A 17,744-nucleotide genomic window follows, 5' to 3' on the forward strand; every position below is an offset into this window, starting at 1 on the left:
CCTGTGCTGTAGTCAAATACTTTTTAATAATTGCATTAACAATAATATTTTTTGAGAATAAAGTGGCATTTTCATAAAATTGGACCAGTTAGTTCATGAGAATTTCAATAAAGGAGGAAAGTAGCAAATAAAATAAATATTAAAAATTCACAATTTTTAGCCAACTAGAATGAAATGTAGAGTTTTCACTCAAAACCACTATATTTTATTTACCATATTGTGCTAATGTTAAAAATGTGAAGTATGCCAGGAAATTGCTCATAAAAAAAATGTCATGTTGAAAATATAAGTTCCCTAAGTTTAAGTTAATAATGTGTTTTATGGTCCAATTAGATATATTCTTGTATTATAATAGCTCATTTTTTCTAGCATTTTAGTTTACAGAGTGGTTTACATTATTTCTTTTCTTTCAACAACCCTGTGTAGTAAGTACTAGAGGTATTATCCACTATTTTACAGAAGAGAAAATTTAGGGTTATAGAGAATAATTAATTTGTCTAAAGTCATGCATCTACTAAGAAGCTAAACTATAACTAAAACCAGGTCTTTTAACTCTGAGTCCAGTGGTCTTTCTACTACATACATCTTCCTGAAATTTTTTTCTATTCTGTTCACATGCTTAAAATCAATACAATTAGAACACTTAACAGTATGCAATCAGTATCTGCACAATTCTGTTTTCTCTGCTTCCCACTATATTACAAATTAGTCATGTAAACAGTACTTGAATAATTTTAAAAAGCCATCTAGACAAGAATCTCAAGGTGACGCTCATTGTTATGGGTAGAAAAAGATACAAAATGGGAAACAGAAAATTGGGAAAGAAACTCAAAATGGATAGGAAAAACTAGAGCAATCTAATTGAAGAAAAAAAGGTTTACATACTGTCACCATTTTCTCAGCCTTTATTTTTTGCTAAGAAAATGAAGCAATCGTTATATTTTGTTGGCTATGATAATTTCCTTATTCTGAATTTCTAATGTAAAAGAAATTTCTTTTGCTGCTTTAATTCATTTTGGGGAAATCTGTTTTCTTCAAGTGTTTTTTATATTAAAAATGTTAACAGAAATGATGTAAATCAAGAGAATTCAACGCATTCTAATTTCTTTTTTTATTCTCGTTGTCTTTAAGTACAGTACATCTGAAATCTCAGCTTTGTTATCAGCCTTGGAAAGAGTTTTGCTCAGACATTTGTAGTACTTGTTTTAGTTCACCATGATGATCTTTTATTTACATTTCCATAGTAGAATTTCCTATATGTATCTTTTAATCCCCCAACTTAACATCACAGGTACAGTACATTTAGTAAGATAGTAAAGCTAATAAACAAGTGAAGAAGTTTATGATTTCTTTTTTATTAAGGTTTTTTCATATGTTCTCAAGTTGCATGGTTTTTAGGAGTATTTTTAACATGAAAAAGAATACTTTTGGTTCTATTATTGGATTCTATTTGGGTGGTGGGATGGTATGATGCTTTACACCAACTAGGTCCTAAACTATTAGTTAATTGTGAAAAGTATTACAATGGATATGCTGCTATGGACTATATTTAGATGACCTTTTCCCCCCTTCACTTGTAATCCTCTCTTAAATACTTTGCATGAAAGTCACATTTTTTTTTTTTAAGCCAACTTTACTTACCTCAGTATACTGTTGCTTACCCTTACATTGCTTTTTCTTAGAGTAAAACATTTTAGTTACATACTTAACTCAAGGATTTTGTGGGGAATTTAGAGTCAGCATTAAGAATAAAAATTTGTAGTACAGTGAAAATACTATGTATTATATGTAAACTGAGAAATATATTTAACTATTTCTGTTTGCATTAGGAACATCTGATATTATAGTCCAAAAATGCATCATTTCATAATGGTAGTATGCAATTTTATTTTCTGGTGAATTTTTAATATTGACTTTTCAAGACTTAAATGGATATATATTATCATAGTAGCTAGAATAAAAGAATGTCAGTATTTGAAGGGACATTTGAGGTCATTCAATTGATAATTGTTACTTAGAATTTTATTGGGGGAGGGGGAACTAAAATTCTTAACTACAGATAGAATTAAAATATCCAAGAATTTTAAAAAATATGCCCTAGTCCTACATATGACTACAATTCCACTTTAATTCCAGCCTGACAACTAGCTGGGGCTATTTGTTATTTGTTTTTAGTATCTCTTTACATTGCTAGTTAGAAAATTACAATCATCATTTCCCCTTTTAACTTTTTACTCTATGGATTCTATTGTTGAATCTGTCTCTGATGCCATTAGTAGAATATGACTGTTTACATTTAGAATTCAGAGATAAAAAGTTTAAAGTCAATGCACATTGGAATCTATGGCTTCATTTTTGGTTTCTGGGAACACTTGGATAGTCCATTTCAACAGCACACTAAAATATATGAAAATATACTTGTATTTCATATGTTAAATCATCACCAGGACATTGTTTTTTCAAAGCTATGAACTTACCTACTTTGATCCAAGAAACTGATATGTTTTTCCCCCACATACACAGGATATAATCCCTGTTCATTACTACTTAATACCTGCACCAACAAAGACAAAGAATGGCAGTAAAGACAAAGAAAAGGATTCAGAAAAAGAAAAGGACATCAAGGAAGAGTTTGCTGAAGCATTAAGAGATCTTAAAATACAGTGGATGACAAAGTATGTTAATTTTTGGTTTTAAGGTTGCTTTAAAAACTTGATATAAAGTAGAATTGAGTAGAAAAATCAGAGGTGAAGTCTGGGCACATCTTTTAATCTCATTCTTCTAGAATTTATCTTTTTTACAATTGTGGGGCTCAGCAGAGGTATTTTAATATTTTTCTTACCTGTTTTCTTTGCTCAACCCCATAATAAATATCTGTTAAGGAAATACATTTATAAATGATTCATTATTTTCTCATTATGATCATTTTCCAAATCAGAAAAGTTGTCCTGGTAAATATTTCAGTTTTTAAAGGAAACAAAATAATGACTCTCTCTTATTTGCAGGTTGGATACTAATGATATTTATAATGAGTTGAGAGAAACCTTTCCTAATCACCTTCCTTTGTATGTTGCACGACTTCATCAACTGGATTCTGAAAAGGTTGAGTTATTTATATTGTAGATAAGTCTTGTGTTTGAAATTTAGGTTCATTTTTATTTTTGTGATGAGAGTAGCAATAACCTGAGAGGCACAATGAATGAGTGGAGTTGGTACTTATTCAGTGATAACATTTAATAACAGACACTATTTTGTGTTACCTACATTAATGAATTGTTTGAAGGTAATTATGAGTCGAACTTGTAATTTTAGAATACTTTAGTTTTTTAGACACTTGAACTTAGTTCTAAAAATGCTTAATCTCACAGGTGCTTATAACACATAGGATTCTTTAATATCTAAGACTAACATAACTATAACCAATTATATAAAAAATCTGCAGGCTTAAAGAGTAGTTGCAGAAGGTGATTTTAGGGAGGAATCAGATTTACAAAAGAAGAGAACAAATGTCTGAGATTAAAACAGCAATCACAGAAACTAATAACTACTGCTTTGTTTCCCTTTTTAGGAAAAAGTCAACATGAACATTAATCTCATTTTATCAAACAATTATTCTAAATAGGCTGTTTGAATAGATAGAATACAGTAAAATAATTTAAAATTTTATCTTCTGTTCCTTAGGTATAACATGAGGGGATAAGACTAGATGTCCGGCCTGCAAGATTTCTTTAAGCTCTATATCCAATGATTACACTTTATAAGCATGGTTATTTTATTAATATTCCCATAATTCCTGTCAGTCGCACTGCCTCTTCAGAAAGAAATTATTGCTGTGGTTTTTTAATAAGATTTTTTGGTGTATGAATAAAGGCTTAGCTTGTTTCCCCTAGCCAATTGTATGGTTCCCTCTCTTCCTAATCCTCTGCCAGGTACTGGCTGTAAACAAGGAAAAAGGCAGCATTAACTTTACTTACAAAGGCATGTGAGGGCTTTTTAAAATTTGAACTAGATTTTTTAGAGATGAAAGATTATGGAAATGCTTTGGGTAGTTTATCAATATGAGTAAACACATGGTTTATTATATCTCCTAGGTAGTTAGGACGTCAGATATGAGATATGTAAATAAACTTGTTTCAGTGTTCAGACACAAAATTTTACCTTTAAATTTTTTTCCCCCTACTTAGGAACGAATGAAAAGACTTAATGAAATTGTTGAAGCTGCAAATGCTGTTCTTGCTCACATAGACCAAACAGCTCTGGCAGTTTACATTGCAATGAAGACTGATCCCAGGCCTGATGCTGCTACTATAAAAAAGTACCTGACCAGTAAATACTCTTTCTTGCATCTCATTTTTAATCACTTAAAATAGGGTTTAATACTTTTAAGACTATAGAAAAAGAAAAAAAAAACAAACAGTATTAGATTTTGCAATTTCTAATATCTGCTTTCTCTGTTTTTGAGGGTCTAAGTGCTTTAAACCATTTGTGATACAAGAAAAGTGATAATGTGAAAATATGTAATCTTTATTATCTGATCTATCAATTGATATTGTATGGGGTTATATTGGAAAATAAATATACTTTCAAATACGTTAGCATGAAGACAGAGTTATGGATAGTATTCAAGCATTAATAATCTATTTGGGATTTCAGTAGCTTCTTGTACAGATGATTTAAAATTTATTCCGTGCCTGGATAGTTATATTAACTAAACTGAATTAGGAAAGCCTATCTTGGTAGAAGAATTCAGTCTAATTATATTTATACAGTACTTTTAGAAGAATCTTAGATTTGGGAGAAAGAATTTCCTTCCACTAATTCTCAAAGTAGTATTCATCCAGCCTTTATTAGAAGTCTAACTATACTGGGAAGCTACCTCCCTCCTGAGGCAGTTCATTCTACTTTGAGAACATAACTAAGGTTTTTTCCTATGTTTTAAGCCTAAATCTGTTTCACTTCAACAGCCCTACCCATGGCTTCTTGGGAATCAAGCAAAACAATTTTTAATTCTTTTATGCAGCGTTTTTTCAAATATTTGAATGTAATTCTCATATCCCTGAGAAAATATTTTCTTCCCTAAACCTGGGTTTTAACAGTTCTTTTAATTGACTTCTATGAAGTCTAATAGTGCTTCTTCTCCCTTCATCCCATAGCCACCTTCTTGGATGTGCTCCTAAAATTCAACAGAATTATAGCTTTAGCTTGGCTAATGAATAAAAAGGAATACTGAATATTAGTGTTTAAATAATAGATATTAGGGTCTTCTTAAGAGGGCGGGGGGAATAGACTGGCTCCATACTATGTGACTTGAATTGAGTACTGAAGCTGGACACTAATTTCATCATCTCTAACATCAGGTTGATTGGATTTAAGTACCTGAGATTCCTTCCAGCTCTGATTCTGTAGTGATTTTGTTACACTTTGGTTTTACTGTGATTTGGAGGAGGGGTGGAGGGAGAAATCTGGTGTTTTTTCAACAAGTTCTTTAATTAAATGAATTCTAGCTTGCTTTAAAAATAATTTTTGATATTATACCCATGTACCAAAACTCATACATGGTCCTATATTTGAAATTATTGAAAACTACAGCTTTTCTTGCTGTGACAGGGTCAAATTACTAGATAAATAACAAGAAAATGAAGTTTGAATGTTAGGGCTTTAGAATACATTTAGGTTTGTTTCATCAGTCCATGAATTTTTCTGTTGTGTTTAAAATGTCTGTCTTTGTGATCATGAAAAAATTATTTTGTTTATCTAAGTTTTTTTTTGAAGGATGCATTGAACACATCCTTACTGTATTTTATGTTCTTCCCCCCATCTTGTCTTTTTCATATGTGTTTACAATAGAAAATTGAGTAGATAGGAAGAGCCCAGAATTATGTTATAACTAGACAGTTATTTTAACTCTCTTATTTCCAGGCTCTACTTTTTAAGTTCTGTCTTCCTCAGCCAAATATAAGGATACCATGACTTATATAATATATAATAGTCAATAAACATTTATTAAGCACTTAACTATGTACCAGGCAATATGCCAAGCACTGAAGATACTAATGTGAAAAAGAAAGATGAGCTTACAATGTTAATGGAGTTTATAATCTAATGCCTCATAAAAGGAAGTTGTAAAGATTGTCAGGGAGAAAGAAAAGGAAAGGTACCTGACATGGAGTTATGGTAGACAAGTCAGAAGTTTCCCAAAATAGTGTAGCCAAGTGGGGGGAAAAGAGATTTCATGTCTTATGTCTTCCAATCAAGGGAGCAAAGATGAAGTGTTAATACCAAGGTTGTCCTGCAAGGTTTCTGAGGCATAGTGGATCAGTCAGTATATAATTAATTAGAATAAAAGTCTATGGTTTTATGCACAATTAATGCAGAAAATATGTTAGCTTTATTTTAGATGTAGACAACATTTAGGAAATTTCACCGTCAGGGTTTATTTCCCCTCTCATTTGCAGTGACATGGACAAACAAAAATCTACATTAGTAGATGCTATTTGTCGAAAAGGATGTGCATTGGCTGACCAACTTCTTCAGTTGCAAGCTCAAGATGGGGCTGTTTCATCAAGTGATACAGAAGGAAAGGAGGAAGATCGAGAGAGTTATTTAGATTCTTTGACAGAAACTTTCTGGGAAACCACAAAATGGACTGACCTTTTTGATACTAAGGTAGTTTTTTAATGTTTACATTTTTGTTTTCATTAAATTGCTGAATAATATATTACCTCTGCCTACCTAGCTTCAAAGCATATTTTCCTAATCATCTACTGCTGGCTACCTTATCTGTTCAGTTATTTTTTTATTGCTAGACTTTCTTGCATGGCTGAACTAGCACCAGAAGCTAAAATGAGGTTTTTTAATCCTTCATCTTGAGAATATTTTATATTCTCTTTAGCCAAGTTTTCTGGTACTCCTTAAGTCATGGAAATGGAAATTTCTTTAATCATATCAACCTTAGAAAACAATTTAATAATATTTATAGTTTTAACAAATATCAATACACGAACCATAGAAAATTCTGGGAATAATTATAATTTTCCCTTTTATGAAATTCAAATTGCTGAATAAGAATTTTCATCTTAAAAATTACTTTTATCAAAATTATACTATTTCTCATTTGTTTTTTAATTGAGTAGCTTCTAAACATCCCCAACACATATCCTTCCCCCCCCCCCCAATTTTTAAAAATAAATTTTTGAAGTTTTATATCCCTCTTTCCCTTTTCCCTTCCCTGAGACAATAAACAAGTAGATATTGGTTAAAGATGTGCAGTTATGTAAAACATTTATATATTAGTATAACATATATATATATATATTTGTATAAGAATACTCAAAAGAAGAAAAAAAATTAAAATAAAGAATTGCATGCTTCAGCCTGTGTTAAATCATATCAGTTCTTTTCACTAGAGTCAAACTTTGTTTCATCATTAGTCCTTTGGGACTCCTTTGGGATTGTCTTGAATCATTGTATAATAGCTAAATCATTCACAGTTCTTCATCCAACAATTATGTTGTTACTGTGTAAAACATTTTCCTGGTTCTGTTTACCTCATTATATATCAGTTCAGATCAATCTTTTCAGGTTTTGCTGAAATTATTCTGCTTCTCATTTCTTTAGGACAATAATATTCCATTATAATCACATGCCACAACTTGTTTAGCCACTCCCCCAATTGATGAGCATCCCTTTAATTTTCAATTCTTAGCCACCACAAAAAAGAGTTGCTATAAATATTTTTGCGTAGATAGGTCTCTTCCCCCTTTTTTGGATGTCTTTGGGATATAGAGTTATAGAGCTAGCAGTATGTATATCAAAAGACATGCACAGTCCCAAGTTCCTTTACAGAATCCAGAATGGTTGGATCAATTCATAACTCCACCTATAATGCATTTCTCTGATCAATAGTGACTTACAATATTTTTTATATAACATGTGTCATATTGGGGAAGATAATTGAATAGATTTGAAGTAAGACTTCAGAATCTAATTATACTTCCTAATCTCTAAATTGTAACTTACAAACACTAGTATTCTAGTATTTGCTTTAAAGATATGCTGGAATTGAGTTTCTTAATTCAGATCAAAAATCATTTTGTTGAAAAGAAACTCAAATTTTTTTGGAATTTTATGGAGGACTATCTTAAAAAAAAAACAAACAAAAGAGCATTAGAGGAGGTTACTACAAAATTGGTTTAAAAAAACTTTTTAATATTTGGGATTCACAGACATTTAAAAAGTTTTTATTATTTTTTTTTCTCCTCTTTTATACTATAACCATTTAAAACTTAATTGGAGTTAGACAGAAGCTTTATTTTAGAATAGTGGGATAACCATTTTTCCTCCAACATATTATGCTTGATGATGTCATCACGCTTTTATTTTGTTTGTTTTTCATGTATGTTTTTAAGGGTCTGGATTATTTGTCTTCTTAAACCAAGAAAATTTGAATTTTAAAAAGCTGGAAAGAATTTAATAGTTTCTTTATCAAGATAGTACTAGAGAACATAACATGCAAACATTGTCTAACTTCTTCTGGATAAAACTATTTACTATTTGCTGCCTGTGTGTTCTTTTTATCTTTCCTACTAGTAACCAATAACAACCTCCTTCAGTGAATAAATATATAAAATAAAAACAGAATTAATGGTATAGATTTTTTTTTATTCCGACTTAAGTATTTAACATTTTTTGAGTATATTTTTTTTAGTTTTCATTAACTCACATAATTTTAAGATTGTTGACTTCTTTGGCATTATCATGGCCTCAAAAGTTGCAATATATTTAGTTTTTTCCTTCTCTTATTTGTTATTAAGTTGCCCAGTAGTTATCAAAGTATTAAGGAAAAATTAGTTTTTTGGACATCCACATGAATATTTTTGATTGTTAGCTTTTATCTCTGCAGTAGTTAAACCTTAGCTGTGGGGTTTAGGAAATATTTTTCCACAATAATTTTATAAATTAAATAATAAAGATATTCTTTACATGACAAAAACTAAGGTTTAGAAAAGGTTGAGTGCCTTCTTCATTTTCACTCAGATTGTCCAAGGCATATTTTATCCTATAGGTAATTGGGAGGGAACTCTTGGAGCTTCTTGAGCAGGGAAATGATGGAGGTGGATTTGGGGAGGGGAAAGACATTGGTCCTTTCTCCCAAATTACCCCGTATTTGACTGTAGCATTATTCTATGTTTACTGACTTTACACTTTCTCTTATTTGTGTATTTGTTACCTCCCTAATAATCTTCAAGTTCCTATTATATTTTTGTCTTTCTATCCCTAGTACTTAACAAGTGCATCATAAGTGCTTGTTGATTGATTGGGAGGAAGATATTATTAACAAGACTGTATTCTGAATTAAGGAAATTTTTTTTAGTAGCTCTCATTTAGTCACAGGATTTTAGTGCTAGAAATGTACAGTACACGTACAGTAGTGCTTTAATTTTATGGATTAGGGAACAGATTCAGAGAAGTTAAAATCATTTTCCTCAAAAAACAATTTAGTGACATGAGCAAGATCAGATCTTAGGTCTCATCATTCTTAGTGCAATAGTCTTATAACTATACTACATGTTATCAGTTGTTTTTTTTTTGTTTTTTGTTTTTTGTTTTTTTTCAAAACCATTGCTTTGTTTGCCTGTTCATTTAATAGAAGTTGTAAGTATGGCAGATCTCTAGCAAGGAGACAGCATGCATATACAAAATTGATTCTAAGTGTTTTTGGCAAGAAAGTACTAAGCGGGCGGCTACTGAGATCTAGGTAGAAAGTGGTGTTTGAATTGAAACTTGAAGAAGTCTTGAAGTCCTAAGAGAGATAGAGGTGAGAAAGGAGAAATATATTCCAACATGGAGGGTCATATATAAGTTGTGACCTGTAAGAGAGCCAATTTATCTGAACCAGAGTTTGGGCACACACACAAAAAAGGTAATGTATAATATTCCTAGAAAGGTAGTCTGGAGTTATATTGGGAAGAGTTTTAAATGCCCCAAAGGGAGTTTATATATTTGATTTCAAAAGTAATAGGGAGTTTTTGAACCATATTGAAGAGGAGAATTATATAGTCACAACTGAGCTTCTGGAAAATCATTTTGGCATATGTGGAAGATGAAAGAGGAAAAAAAATTGAACTCACTTAAGAAATTACAGCAGTCATTCAGACAAGAATTAATAAAGGACTGAATTAGAGAGTAGTTGATAGGTAAGTGAAGAAAAGGAGGCAAATGTAAGATGCTATGGAATTAGAATTATCAAAATGTTACTTGTTTAAGAAAAATTACTGGGACAAAAAGAATTTAGCAAAGGACGGTTAACAGCTAGGAGATTATCAATTGTGATTAAGGTAATATAGCCTAACCAAATGACTGAAAAGGCAAGAGAACTGTTTCAGCAGCAAATCAAAGTAGCCCCATGTCTTTGGAGTGTGAATTTATCCAGCCACATCAGAAATTTGTTCCCTTTTTTCTCCTTATCAGAGGATCCTAAGATGGGGAGAATTATTTTCCATTGATTTGTGAGGTGTTCCTAATTGTTTTATTAAGTTTTCCTTTATGTTCATGTTTAATTGAATGCTTGTTTCTGGGGATTTACGTGGTCTTTGAGTAAAGTGTATATCTGATAGGGATTTAAGTTAATTATTTCTCCTTCTCTAATCCAAATTACTATTGAGGATTGTTAGGGTGGCATGGGAAAAACCTCATTACCCTTAAATATACTTTATAAATGCATTGATATTTCAGTTAAATTCATGATCTAGTATTCTACCAAATTGTGATTGATGATTCATAAATGGGTCTTAGAGTCTTAATAGTTTTACATCAAAAGTACTATGGATATCCTGATGTTTATTTTCGTGCTATTGTTTCGTGTGTGTGTGTGTGTGTGTGTGTGTGTGTGTGTGTGTGTGTGTGTGTGTGTGTGTGTGTGTAAAATGTGTATATGCCCTTCAACAATTTGATTATCTTGTTTTTATCATGTAGTTATTTATATATGACACCGAATGTGTTATGAATTGCTATTTCTCTGTTCTTTAAACTAACAGGTAAATTTAAAATATTTTAAATATCGAGAATTAGATACAAGAGGTACATTAATTGTAGTTATTTATTTATTTATTTAGATTATGGGTTCATAGGCTTGTAGTAAAGGTTAAGGCCCTTTAAGAACAATCCTTTTGCTAGGTATGGTGGTACATTCTTGTAATCTCTCCTACCATGGAGTCTGAGGCAGCTAGATTACTAGAGCTTGAAAGTTTGTAAGTGGAGTGGGCTAATAATAAACCAGTTGAATGATGTCACTGTATCTGGCAACCAATATGGTATTCCTCAAGAGCAGAGGGGCTACCAGTTTGTTTAAGGAAGGGTGAACCAGCCCAGAGTGAAAATAGAGCAGATCAAAACTTCCATGCTGATCATTAATGGCCAGTAATTGGCTTTTGCATAACCAGCATGGAAAAGATAGAGAGACTCAAAAAATATAAGTAAGTAAATAGGTAACTATGATTTTTCTTTTAATAAAATGTTCTAATGTAAATAAATTATGTATATTTTATGATTCTATATTTTGAAATTATGAATGAAAAAAATTTAAACACACCAGCTACATCATACAATAATTTCTAATGTTATATTGTATCACAAATGTTTAAATTCTAATTTAAAATTTAATTTAAATTAAATTGCCTATTGCAGGTTTTGACATTTGCATATAAACATGCATTAGTAAATAAAATGTATGGGAGAGGCCTCAAATTTGCAACCAAACTTGTGGAAGAAAAGCCAACTAAAGAAAATTGGAAAAATTGTATCCAAGTAAGTAATCACAAAAAAGTCAAAGTCTTAAAATGTCTTTCATTGCCATGTGATCAGTAGGAAAGATACCTAAAATATTGGTTAAAATAATTTTCTATTATGCTTTCTATATTTTCTTTGAGTATTATTATATGTATGTCATAATATTATGTATTCTGTGAATTAAAATTTTTATAACATTTAAATAACATGTCATAAAGCCAGGGATATTACAAAGTGAGATGTGGTGCTATAAAAACCAAATTCATTGGAAATAAAAGAAATACAGGGAAATTTCAATCAAGCATAACATGATTGAGGGAACAGTCTGAATTTTTTTTTTTAAGGTTTTTATAACAAAAAACTATAGATCATCAGATATAACTATGTAATTAAAAGTAAATTCTAAAGAAAGAAAGAAAAGAAATTACATTACTTTCTTCCCCCCCCCCTTTTTTTTAAGGTTTTTATTGATTTCTTCTGTTTTTATATCATCATAGTTATCTAGCATCCTACTTGAGAGCCATCCTGTGCAATTGGTAGTATTTTTTTAAAAAACGAGCATAACTGATCAATACATTGAAGATCACAAAAAAGAAGAAATTATGTCAGTAAACCTCTCACCTCCACAAAAGGGTGTGTTAGAGCTGTCCCTTTATCTTCATTTAAGATCATTACAGTTTTGTTATTTTCACATTTGATTTTTGTGTGCATGTGTGATTATTCCTTCCATTTATATTCATGTAGATCTTTCCATGCTTTTCTGTATTCATACAATGTATTGCATACATTTCTTATAATATAGTAATGTCAGCATTCATGTACCTACCCACATGAATGTTAGCTATCCCCAATACAGGATCCTCTGTTTTATTTAATACTTTTTTGCTGTCACCAAAAAAAAAAAAAAATCTCTTTGCTATTCTAAAAAATTTTATATATATATATATATATATATATATATATATATATATATATATATATATATATATATATATAGTTTTTTCTTATCAGTAGATTCCCTGACAGTATAGCCCAATAATAAGGCATTGTAGTCCTTTTATTTCCTAATTCTGAAATGCTTTCCAAAGTGAGAGATACATATTTTATTGTGCATGATCCAGCTCTACCAACATTGAATCAATATGCACCTCTTTCTACAGCTTCTCCAACACTGACTGTTGTCTATTTATTTATTTGCTTGTTTGTTTGTAATTTTTGCCAAGCTACAGGATATTAGTTGAAACCTCCAGTTCATTTTGATTTACATTTATCTCTTTATTATTAGGGAAAGAATGAAGCATTCTTTCATATTTTTGCAAATATTTTGGAATTCTTTTGAGAACTGTTTGTTCATATTTTTTGATCATTTATCTATTCAGGAATGGCACTTACTGGTTTTTTAATTGCTAATAAGTACTTGATTGAAATTTTTATTTTTTGATTGATCTCTTGATTATTTCCCCTATTACATATTCTTGGGATTAAGAGCTCTAGATACACAAGACATAGCTTGCATTAAATGATTTCCCATTTTTATAAGTTTTAGTATAGCAAAACTCCACATTATTAGCTTGCTGTTAACGAGGGAATGACCAAAGTAACAGAAGATGCAAAGAGAGAGAAAAGGGAAGAAAGAAACTAATTCATCTTTATCTTTGAATCATATATTACCATTATCTTTGTGTCTTAGAATTGGCCTAGTTCTACTGCTTATCATACTTAACCTCAATGGTCAATCTTTACCAAAGTTTCTGAAATTTCATTTTTACTTTATCCAAAATAAAACTAAAGTTTTTCCAAAAGTAAATTTTAATTTGAAACTGGGAAAAAATAGTCTATGCTCACTACCTCTTCCCAAAAGGAGAGTGGGGAGAAGGGGTCAGGGACAAAGATACAGAAAAGAACAGAAATGATGGAGTCAGCTTTACCGGTCTAAACTTACTAGAGCTTAATTGTAGGTATAAATTCAAATTACCCTATCTCAGAGTTGCTTTGCTTTATGTAGGCACTTATAAAGCAGATTCAATCTACCAATGGATTATTATTTTAGTCAGTGACTAAAAGAGTAAATAAATGTATTTTAAGCCATAATGAAACATTATTTCCTTTTACTTTTGTCTGTTTTTTATAAATACCATTTTCTGTACTGTGAATTCTTATAAAATGTTTAGTGTAGAATTTATTGAGAATTAGGTGGTTCAAAGTCATTTCTTTTTCTATTTTATCAATATATTTATATGTTTCATTTTAGCTGATGAAGTTACTTGGATGGACCCATTGTGCATCTTTTACAGAAAACTGGCTCCCCATCATGTATCCTCCTGATTATTGTGTATTCTGAAATATCAACTAAGACTTGAAATTAAAAAAAAAAAAGTTTTATAGTGACCAGATATACAACAAATTTGTGACATTTTTATTCTGATGCATGTTCATCCACTATTAAAATGATGTGTATTTATCAGAAAATTCACTGGTGTGTGGCTTAATACATGTAAACTCAGACCCCTGACATCAAGAAGTTTTCTTAGTGCATCACATTGCTGGCAATGGGATGTGTCTTTACTGCCAGCACCAAGGATTTTTCAGTTGGGTTGCAGCTTATTGCATGCGTATTAGGTTTTTAACTGTTACTTTGAACTGCAAACCTGTAAAATTTCTATTTTTATTTTATAAATGGACAGGGTTTTAAAATGCTTGACTTTAATTTTTTCAATTGTATGAAGGCCTTAAAAATAAGCTACATTAGGTGTAGCTAAAATTATTTAATAGACTAAAGTAATGGAACCTCATTTCATTTTTTTGTTGTTGGCAAACGTTTACATTTTAATTAAGGATTCAAATGAAAAACTGTCACAACTAGTGTGTATCGTTTGATGGAGCATAACTCCTCCTATAAATCTTCATCTTGGACTTATTTCAGGCAAATCATTTTTTAAAATATCTACGTGAAGTTCAGAGTATCAGGATGAACTGATACATGTATAAGTGCCAGACAGCTAATTCTTTATCAGGTATTGTAAAGCTATACATATGGTATGTTTATTAAAGTTGAAATAATGTAAAACACTTGAGAATAAATGTGCTAAATTGAAGATCAAAGTACACCATATGCACTCTGATACCTTAAGGAAATTTTTTTTATAATTAATAAAAGTGAATATTGAAGCTACTTCAAGTTGGTCTTAATTTTTCATAAATAAAATTTTGAAAAGTTGATAGCACTTAGCTATCATTAACTCCTATGGGAAATTTTCATTAGCGCATTATTTTATGTTGAAATGTTCTTTGTAGAATTGAAATTACTGAAATCCTGGCTATGCTGCCTATCAACTATGTTCCTATGGATAAATCACTTAATCTTCCTGAGTCTCCATTTTCTTATGTGTAAAATGAGAGAATTGCACCAAATAACTTTTAAGTTCCCTTCTAACTTTAAATCTGTAATATTATGATCACATTTTCATATATTTTAAATTCTCACTGTACTATTTAATGGGCCATTTAAAATTTTCTTTTCTCTTTGCCCTCAGAATTCAAGTAATCATGATAAAGTTTATTCTTATTCACCCACACAGTTTACTCTTTTATTACAAGTACTTTTTAATAGGTAAGGTAGACCACTGAATTAGTATTCTGAATATCAGGGTTCCAGAATCAAAGAACCCTGGAGACAGACAAGGAGCCTTCTCTCCACCCCACCCCCAACAATATGATCTTGATGTCTTAGATTCCATTATTGAAAGTAGGACCCCATGAAAAGCACTCATGTTTTGAATTGTCACCTCTAGTCTTGGTACAGGGTCTACTTATTTCTCCCACATTCCTACACTTAAACTCAGTGTGAAAAACATAAAATAAAAATTTGTACCACTGGGGACAGCTAGGTGGCACAGTGGATAGAGCACCAGCCCTGAAGTCAGGAGGACCTGAGTTCAAATATGATCTCGGACACTTAAACACTTCCTGGCTATGTGACCCTGGGCAAGTCACTTAACCTCATTGCCTCAGCAAAAAGCCCCTCCCCCTCCCAAAAAAAAGTACCATTGGCTTCATAACACCAAATAGGAATATCCTACTAAAATATGTCCACTAAACATAACCTACCAACTCCTGGACCCAATGATTACTGGTAATTTTCCTAATTTTTTCTGTTTGTGATTAGATGAGATAAAAGTATTGTTTTGACTTGAGGTTGTAATAATATTGTAACTGTTAAGGAATCTATTGTTAGTACCATCAATAACTGTATAATTGTAAAAGGTAGTCCATCCTTGGTTGGATTGATTACATGTATAATGAGACAAATATCATGTGAGGAACAGCAAATAGGATGATGGTTTGCCTGTGACATTATGCACTATGGAAAGTAAAGTAAAATCACTCTGTAAAGTTATGTTGGAATTATATTGTGAAAGCTACAAATGCCAGCCAAAGGATTTTGTATTAGGTACTAGAAGCAATGCCATGGGAAAAAGGAATAATAGTAAGAAATGTGCAGTACGAACTCAGTCAGTTTTAGCCTTTCTAGAGTGGGAGGTAGGAGTAATGTGCAATAGTAATGTGTAAAGATAGGCCGGGATATATTGTGTAAAGAGCTTTAAATGCCAAAAAGGAGCTGATCTTTTAACTTAATAAGAAACCACTGAAACTTTTAGTATAGGGCAATGGCATGGTCAGGCATATAATTTCAGTATCAGGATCAGAAAGGAATTAAATAGCAGTAGAACAGGGAAAGGGTGATGAATTTTTCACTCACATGAAATGTTTTGTGATGGAGATATGAAGTGAGATAGGGAAATGAGAATTGAACTTTTGGGAAGTGCCAACAGAGCTGGCAGTTAGCCAGGCATAAATTGGTAGCAGAGATAGAGATCCCTTGATAACTTCCTGTTTCTTGGTAGCAGAAACTAGGGTGAGTTATTTATTTATCCCAGCTGACATACCAAAGGAACTTGGAATTACAAAGTGAAGAGCTGTAAATATATAACATCTTAGTACAGTGTAGATATACTTTTTAATGTGCTTGCACAGACTTAACATATTTGGAGCAAAAATCATCAGCTTTGTACTTTGGTAATTGTGAATATTTTCTCTCCCAGTAAGACAGACATCCTTTCTCTTCAATAAAAAAGTTTGAAGACTGAAGGCTACAAAATAATTTTATTTTTCAAACTTGGGAATAGGGAAAATACACTATATTTTTGAATTTCCTAAAATACCATAAAGCACAATTTTGAGTAAATGCAACATTGCCATTATCATCAAACATAGGGTGGAAGTGTGCTGATTGCTGTAGAATGGTGGTACTCTAAAAACTACATTAAACTGTAGATCATGCCATCAGGAAAGAAGAGAGCCTTTTCTTGACACCACTTGGTTTGATAAACTGGATCAGAGGTGTTCCTCTTTGCCTCCCCGGAAACAAATGAAATGCATTGCACACAGTAAGTACCTAATGTTTGAAGTGAATTAAGTAAGTAATATGGAATACTTTTTGTGATTGAATAAATACTTGAAAGTCAATCAGCCAAGACCAATCTTATTTCATGGAAGAATTACCTTCCTCAAAAGTGGGCTGTGATGTAAGTTTTTATATCATAGTGGATTTCCACTGATATATATATGTATATATATATATATATGTGTGTATGTATGTGTGTGTGTGTGTATGTATATATATATAATATAAAAATTAAATGTCAGTATTAGAATATAGTAAAAATGAATCAAGAATGCAATAGTTTCAAATCCTATCTAAAAAAAATTTTTTTTTTATGGTAACATGTTAATTATTCTCAAACCTGGAAGGTTTGGGTTTTAAGCTGCTTATAACTTTACTCTGTAATTTAAGTAATATTATTATACAGCTTGTACCTTTTATTCATTTGAACTTTGTAACTGGTTTTTTTAATGAAGAGAACTGAATAATAATAGCTATTAGTCAAAAACTTCAT

General features: G+C 31.1%; 1 protein-coding gene across 4 annotated transcripts in view; it reads left to right on the top strand.

Moving 5' to 3' along the window:
• TPP2 (tripeptidyl peptidase 2) overlaps positions 1 to 14,957 on the top strand; it is an 81,025-nt gene extending 66,068 nt beyond the window's left edge. For 2 of the 4 annotated variants that reach the window (XR_012487811.1, XR_012487812.1), the window contains 6 exons: positions 2,524 to 2,675; positions 3,006 to 3,102; positions 4,185 to 4,326; positions 6,456 to 6,666; positions 11,686 to 11,805; positions 14,039 to 14,957. Coding sequence is in view for 2 of the 4 variants with exons in the window: in XM_074299472.1 (XP_074155573.1) it covers positions 2,524 to 2,675; positions 3,006 to 3,102; positions 4,185 to 4,315; positions 6,456 to 6,666; positions 11,686 to 11,805; positions 14,039 to 14,128 (801 nt within the window). In the remaining 2 variants the exon portion in view is untranslated. The remainder of the gene's footprint in view (positions 1 to 2,523; positions 2,676 to 3,005; positions 3,103 to 4,184; positions 4,327 to 6,455; positions 6,667 to 11,685; positions 11,806 to 14,038) is intronic. The other 2 variants (XM_074299472.1, XM_074299471.1) reach the window with 1 other exon arrangement.
• Positions 14,958 to 17,744: the final 2,787 nt, after the last annotated feature.

This window comes from Sminthopsis crassicaudata, chromosome 3, assembly GCF_048593235.1.
Source record: "Sminthopsis crassicaudata isolate SCR6 chromosome 3, ASM4859323v1, whole genome shotgun sequence".
NCBI lineage: Eukaryota > Metazoa > Chordata > Mammalia > Dasyuromorphia > Dasyuridae > Sminthopsis > Sminthopsis crassicaudata.